The sequence below is a fragment of the Marmota flaviventris genome, chromosome 7, assembly GCF_047511675.1.
Source record: "Marmota flaviventris isolate mMarFla1 chromosome 7, mMarFla1.hap1, whole genome shotgun sequence".
NCBI classification, from domain to species: Eukaryota; Metazoa; Chordata; class Mammalia; order Rodentia; family Sciuridae; genus Marmota; species Marmota flaviventris.
Window position 1 is genome coordinate 113282002 of NC_092504.1, and position 8034 is coordinate 113290035.

Consider the following 8034-nt stretch of genomic DNA (forward strand, 5'->3'; position numbering starts at 1 on the left):
CTTCAGCTGCCAATACACACTAAAGATATTGAAACCTCTGAAGCATTATAAACTATTAGAACATGGAAAAGTTTAGAAAAACTGAGTTACCAAGGGAAAAACATTCATTTATTCTTGATAACTAGAAGGCATTCAATAAGTATTTATTGAGTGAATGAATAAATTCTTGAGGCCCATCAGTGGCTTCAGCTTCTGTTAGTCTCAAGTTTCTTTCTGATTATAGGTTTTGTATTTTCTCATAATGAAGGCTTTGAAAAACCCTCAGGGGGTTAAAAAAATTGTGTTGTATGTAGTCAAGATGAAAAGGAAAGAGGAAAGGAAAGAAGGAGGAAGGAGAAAGAAAGAAAGAGAAAAGGAAATCAGTCTTTATTTCCTCACAGAACAAGTAAGACTGAACAGGTACATTCCCATTCCCATCTCACTATTGACTAAAAAAGGATATACAGGAGCCCAGTGGAATGCACTTAGTCATTTTACCCAGTTCAGAACAGAATGATTTCAATTCATTTGCATATTCTTAACCCACCCATTCATTAGATCTTCTTGGATGTTTAACTTAATGTCAACCTCAACAATTCCAAACAAAGTTCCTTCATCCCAGTAATGAAATTAAATCAGTGAACAAATAATCTTGTTTCTGTTAAAATTATATCAGGAAACTATAAAATCCCACTTTCTTAATATATAAATCTAACCCAGTGGGATTTTTATGGCTTAACTAAAATGAAGAACAATCTCCCCAATTATAAGCATTGAATGACAATACACATTATTTAACAATGGAATTAGAGCACGATTTCTTAGGTTTTTGGTGGAAATGAGGAAAAGATGCTTTGGTCTTAACTCTCAAAGTACCTGATACTGTAAATTCCACTTTAATATAAGAAAAATTATGGGTTCCCCAACTTTAAAAAGGCAAGAAAACAAAAGAAAGGCATTGGAGAAAAAGCTTGAGGAGGAATTAAATACCCAAGACTCATCTTGGTAAATTTGACTTTGGAGATCCCATTCATTTCTTGACTAGTGACTTTGTGCTTGTACTTCATATAATCATCTCTCCCTCACTTTCACTCTTTGAGAAGAGAGAAACTAATATTTTCTATTGTCCTTAGCACCAAAAAAGGAGGAAAAAACATCCCATTTCATAGATTTTGAAATTCTTAAATGAATAAAGAAACTGAGTCACATATGTGAAGTGGTTAACCCAACAAGTCAATTTCAACTCCAGAAAATTCTGTCCCATGGGACTCTTTTCTGTAATAGTGCTCTGCTAGTTTTCTGTAGCAATCCGTAAAATTACTTACAACATGGGAAGTGTAAGTGCTGAGATTCTGAATTTTCATGTTCTTTAAAATACATTCAGTTCCTCCAAATAATTTCGGCGTTCTAGGATAATAATCCATGACCGGTTAAGTTTAGGATCTGAAGATATGCACTTTTTTTTAAATTTCAATTTCACTTTCTGAGAAAAACAGAAAGTCTGGGCAAAATAAAGATTTGATCATTTATTACATGAATATGTTCATTCTGTGAAAAATCATGGAGTTGTATGTGTGTAACATTTGTACATATTCTGTCCATATATTTATTATTTTTTATTATTTTATTTTTATTAATAAATAAAATTATTTCAGTAAGATCTGTAAAAGTTAAACATGTTTGCAAACATATATGAATATACATTCATACACACACACACACACACACACACACACAGGTCAAGGAACTAAACCTATCCTAAGGTAAACTATAATGTTTTCTCTTTACAAAGTCCCAACAGTAATTCAACATGTGTTGGAATCAAAGAATATTCATTTTGTTTAATGGACATATCTATTATTTTCTCAGAATGCTCCCTTCATGTATTTTCTCCAATAAATGAACTTCTCAGTTGCTGACTATTTTCAAAATTTATAAGTGTCCACACTAAAATCCACTTCCTCCCAATAACAGTAGTCTTCCCTTAGGATTCTTTTCAAAGTATTGTCACACTAGTATACAATTAAGTATAGTTACTCAACACGGTTGCATATTGAACTTCTAATTTAGGAAAAATGGAAACTTCATGATACCAAACCAATAGTCTAATTCTGGTAGGTAAATAGGTCAAGCAAGAAAGCCTTTAAAATTTAAAGCAGGGAGTGTGTGTGTGTGTGAGTGTGTGTGTGAGTGTGTGTGTGTGTGTGTGTCTGCTATGACTACAATTTTCTGATATATTCTTCTATGACATTTTTTGAAGCCGCAAATCCACTTTGTCTGAGAGAGAGAGAGAGAGAGAGAGAGAGAGAGAGACAGATCGTTCTCCTGTAACATCAGCATTTGAAGAAAACAGCATTGAAACCTTAAATCGGTCCCTCAAGAAAAATTGGATTCTGGTCATCTAATATGACACAATAATGCCCCTGTTCTATCACTCAAAGGAAATTATTCAGTTCTTCATTCATCCGGGTGACAGCAGTTGCAAAATGAGTTGATGATGTTCCTGACATTATAATCAAGCCAAACCATCGAATGCATGATCAAAGCTTAATATGAGGAAGTGGAATGACAACCAGTTGTTTGTCTAATGTGGGATCGCTGCAGTGGGGCTTTTCCTGTGGTAATTTTCCGCTAGCTCCTTTACACTGTAGCCAAAGTGGGAAGTAAGGCATCTGCAAATCTCCCCAAAATGATTACCTACGAAATAAGAACTGCGAACATCACGGCAGGAGAGAATCGCCCCAGCCCAGCCGGCAGGAAATGATGGCAGCTCTGGGAACCCGGCAGGAAGGTACAGTGGCGGCGGCTGCACTGCCCACGCCGGCGGGGGCGCGAATCCGGGGAAAGGGCAGCCAGCCTTTCCATTGAACCTTTCAGACACCTAATCGCTTGGTTTCTATTACTTTATTTGAAGCCTTGATGGAGCTTCCTCGCGAGTCCCCGAGCACTGAGCAGAGTGGAAGGACTAATATGGAGAACTGCAAAGACTAAAATGGCTGATCAGCGACTACTTCAGATTTTAAAACTCGGCTGGATTCAACTGTTGTCCACCCCTTTTCCACTGACAGCCTTTGCCGGAGCCCGGCTACCAGGGAACAAAGCGCGCCCGGCAGGCGAGCAGACCGCGGCGCCCGGGGCGGAATCGCCCCCTTCAACTCTGGCCGTAGCTCGGTGGAGAAAGGGACCGAGCTCCCCACTGCCCCAGCCCACTTCCCCACCCGGCCTGGGCTGCGCCTGCCTGCGTGGGCCTCGCTTCCTGCTGCGCTGCGCCCCTCGATTGGGCGTTATGTAACAGCCCTGAGCCCAACTCCAGAACCATTCTAACAACTTGTCGGGAGGAAGAGAAGAGCCTGGGGCTCCCGGGGGCCACAGGATAAGCCTGAGATGAGGCTGCGGATCTAAGTCCCAAACACAGGCGTTCGCTGCAGCTGCCGGGCAGGCATCAGGGCTCCGGCAGTCCCTGGTGGGATCTGTCCAACAGCCCGACAGCGCGCCCTGGGGAACAGCGTGTTCTCTGTTGGCCAGGTGCCAATAGGCGCGCGGGGGAGGGGGCGGGGACAGCTTCTCTTAGCACTCAAGACTGGCGAGGACCCCCCTGAACCCAAGAAAGACGCCCTCAGCTTGAACCCCCACCAGACTCCCTAGTGCGCAAACTCTTCGATGCCTTTCGCCCCGTTTATACCCCCAGCCAGCGGGGGTCTCTGAGATTACAGCCACCTTCTCTCTATGCCTTCACACGCACGCGCGTGTGCAGTCACTCACACCCACACACTGACACACAGAAACACACACACACCATCCCATACTCTCATTGCTAGCTTTCCCCGTGCGGCACCAGAAAGGCATAAATATTCATTACTTACAAGCATTGGTGACTGCGAAACTGTTGGCTACCTCCAAATTGTCGATGTGGGGTGTCAGTCTGAACTCCGAAGTGGAAAACTGAACCATCCCTACCCGAAATGCACTGTATTCTTGATCGGCGCCCCTTGGAAACAGCCCCCCTGCAAAGAACAAACACCAAGCAAGAGAACCGTGTCAGTGCCCTGGAGGGAGAGGAGGGGAGCCCTCTAGCACCCAGAAGCCCGGAGTCTCTTATTCGCTTTAATAGGCCGAATAAACCCATCTACAGAATCGGGCAGCCGGGGTCGAACGTCCAAAAGGTAGCCAAAGGGTCAAGACACTAATGAGAATCTTGAGGGCAAGGTAGGTGGCCAGAAACGTTCGCTTTTACTCATCATCACAAGCTTGGCATTCAGACCCCTAGAGAATCTGAGCAAACTGGGAGATGTCGTTAAGGCAGAATTAGTAAAATTTGAGGGTCAGAAATGAGAAGACCTTTTCCTCTATTGTATCAAAGGCACAGTCGTTTCCCTTTGCTTCATCCTAAGAAAATCATGTATATTCTAGGTAGTATAAATCTGGAATGCAGTCAAGGTATGACATAAGTCTACATGACATGAATTAATTTGTCCACTGTGAACAAAGATTACCACCAAATTATGCACAATTCAAAAGCATAGCACAAAGGGTACCTACCTATCTGTATGCTGTTAGAAGAGACACCAAAAATCAGTCCCCATAAAACAGGAGAAAGGAGGACAGAAATATGCATAATCTTTTGCATTTCCAAGAAAAGTAGAGCATCCACAAAATACCCCCTCTTTTTTTTTTTCCTTTTCCTCCTCTTCCTTCTTTGGCCGTTTTCCTCAGCAAATTAGATCCTTTGCATTTTGAGACAGCAGTTTAGCACCACGCTGCTAAAAACCTGAAGTGGAGGCAGAAGAATCCCTATTTCCCAGGTCCTGCTGGTGGCTTGTTGAAGCCCTGCGCCCTGTCCCCGCTCCCGAAGTCCGGAAGACTGGCTGAATGCAGTTTTCAGCGGAGCTGCCGCTGTAGTCCCAGTGTCTCGGAATATTCAGCACCCTCCCATGCACTCACACACACTCACCCTCTCTCGCGCTCTCTTCTCCCTCTCTCCTCTCTCTCACGCGCGCGCGCGCACACACACACACACATACACACACACACACATACACACACGCGCACACACAGGCAAGTCACGGAGAGGAGCAGCCAGTCCTGGGCGCGCGTGCGCGACTCGCGGCAGGCCGTGGACTCGCGCGCACACCCCTCCCCCGCACGGTGCCCCGCACCCCGCACAGCACTGGCAGCCTCGCGTGCGCTGTGCTGAGAAAGAGCTGCTCAGAGCCCAGTAGCCTCTGTCCCTTGGAAAGACCTCTTCTCTCCGGAGCTGTTGCGCCCACCGCGCGCTTCTGCCTTTCAGCACCGAGGACAGCGATTTCCTCCAGTCTGGAGCTAAGGTTGTGCCGCTGCTGCAGCTCTCACTCAGAGATGCTCCAGCCTGGATCAAATGCAGCAAAGCTGATTTCCGGCTGCTGTGCATGAGAAGTCGAATTGCAAATTATTGTTGGCGGTAGAGTGCTCTCTTACCAGGCCCTATTGGTTTACATTAAAAATTTGTTTTGACTTTTATCTTCCATCTCCTGTGGAAACCCACTTAGCAATACAGGAACGCTGCTATCAACCTCACTTGACTTAGGTGAAAAGCAAACAAGCAAATACAATATTCATAGAAGTGTTCCAAAACTGAACTTTGGTTTCATGTGCTGCAGGCAGGATCCAGGAAAAATCCAGAATTCTATTCTTAAAGGACAAAGTTGAGTAGGAGAATATTCAGGAGACAGAATATGTGAAGTGCTTTACATGGAAACTCCATCTATAGAGTACATTCCTTGGGGCTGTGATGCCGACTTGCCAAGCCACACTGCGTGCGTGGAAAGCTTTCACTGCCTTCACTGCAGACTCTCTTCGGCTATAGAGAGATATAGACTTGGCTCCTTAGATGTCCTTTCTTTATACCGGATTAAAAACAAAGGAAGGATTAATTGGAGGAAAAAAGAAGCTCAGCTAATCTAGAAAGGCCACAGAGCTGCAGATTCTAATTTAGAGACTTAGTTACAAACTTGATACCACACCACATTTTCGCCCTTGGTTTCAAAATATCTTTTCCTAAAGGAAGTAAGCTACGTCCCCACGTAGTAGACACAAGCCACTGGAAAAGGAAAATGAGGCTAGGGATACAAAATTTGTAGAAAGGAAGTCGGTGGAGAGGAATGAAGACTACAGTTACCCCTGTGGAATTCATGTCTGCACACTGATTGCCAAACCCATTCCTGAGAAGCTGCTCTGGCCATTTCCTCTGCTGCCTCAGACATTCCTCACCAAATTGTATGACTTTTGTGATTAAACAAAGAAAGAGAAGAACAAGTAAAAGGAACTTTTTTATAGTAGCCAGGAGTTTGGGGACCACAACACTAATAAAAGGAATTTACTAATATTTCCAAAATGCCATAAGAGTTAGCCTATCATTTTACCTTCTTGTGCAGTTGTGACATTAATATCACTCCTGCAACATCCTTATTGAATGTATTTATTGATACTCCCTCCTCTTTATCACCCCGGGACTCAATATCTCCATTTTAAAAATGAGAAGATGAGCAAAAGTTCTCTCTGACTTTTAAATCCTATGATTTCAAATCATGTCCTTCCTTTTAAATTGTCAATAAGGAGAAAACCTATAATCTATTACTAAGTGTGTATACTCCAGGTTAAAATAGTTTCTAGTTTTATCACTAAGAATTTATTGAAGGCAGTTAATAAAATCTCTTCAGTATGTATAACACCAGTCTTCTGAACCAAAAGGAATTAGCTTTTTAAAAAGTCAGTAAGGATAAAAATAGAAGCACACACACACAAAAAATTGCAACATTAAAAATAATTTAATAAAAATACACATTCAACTAATGTGATACAAGGTACAAAAATTATTTGAAATTATTCCTTCTCCTAATTTAAAAATGAACATCTAAAAGAATAGATAATAGGACATAGAAAAATTTAAATGACTCTTCAGTCATTTTCTTTCTTTCAATTTTTTTACAAAAATAATCCTCAATTTCATACAAAGTAATGCAAGTGATCTTGGAGAGGGAGGGTAGCTTAAACATGAAAAATGATGATTTTTAAAGAGTGGGTCGATGTAAATTGAATTTTTAAAGATATGAATGTTTCAAAAACTATCTTCATCTTAACCTATTTCAAAGTCAAGAGCAGGCATGAATTCAAAGTTGACTGAATTACGTTCTATAAAAACAAGAATTTGCTGAATCATAGAACATTTTTCCTAGTAAATATGTAGGAGCTTAAGAAAGTAACACTGTCCACTGACCGATTATAATTCATATATGAGTTAGAAATAAAAATTTCAGCAAGTATTACCAGTAATTCAACTGCTATTCTATGAATCTACTCACAGTGTGCTTATTATGCACCTTTCACACATTTGGGAAATTTCCTATAATATGGGCATAATTGTATTAATAATTCATGAAACTTTTCCAATTCACTATAATATTCAATAATTTGTCTATTTTCAAGTGCAGAATGCTGTCAATTTAATTATAATATATTTAAATCAACTGAAGTTAATTTCTATAAATAAATGAGAAATTTTTGGAATTTATTGTTCATATGTCCAGAGTTCTATTTTTAGCACTTAGAAACTTCGTTTTTCTAGATTATTTTATCTTAAATTTATCAATAATAAAATCAATTTTGAAGATTACAACAGTTGAATAGAATAGTGTACTCTAAGAAACAGTTTGTTATTTTCTGCCCTCTGCTGTTCAATTTTGGCAATGATATAAAACTTAAATATTGTTTCTGATAAGTTACAGTAAAAAACAGAAGAAATAAAAAGTATTGGTCATCTGATCACTGATCTTTATGGTGGTTGGTTGACGATTGTTGTTTCTGTGTATATTTAAATACTTTTTTTAAAGAAAATGCTAAAAATAAGTGTTATATGCAAAATTGTAATTTCTGCTTTATCTTTGTTTTGATATAGGAAAGAAGGATTTTCCTTTTACATTTTCTATGAAATACCTAAGAATTTAAAGTATGCTTACTCATTCTTTGCAGTTTTAAAGTCACATTCCATGATGAAAAACTTTTACATAAAAAAATGTCATT

At 40.5% G+C, this 8034-nt stretch overlaps 1 protein-coding gene across 3 annotated transcripts in view; it reads right to left on the minus strand.

Moving 5' to 3' along the window:
- Positions 1 to 4606, minus strand: part of Gria2 (glutamate ionotropic receptor AMPA type subunit 2) — a 140811-nt gene extending 136205 nt beyond the window's left edge. For all 3 annotated transcript variants that reach the window (XM_027926604.2, XM_027926605.2, XM_027926602.2), the window contains exons 1-2: positions 4519 to 4606; positions 3843 to 3983 (exon numbers count right to left, since the gene is read on the minus strand). In XM_027926604.2, the coding sequence (XP_027782405.1) occupies positions 3843 to 3983; positions 4519 to 4606 (229 nt within the window). The remainder of the gene's footprint in view (positions 1 to 3842; positions 3984 to 4518) is intronic.
- Positions 4607 to 8034: the final 3428 nt, after the last annotated feature.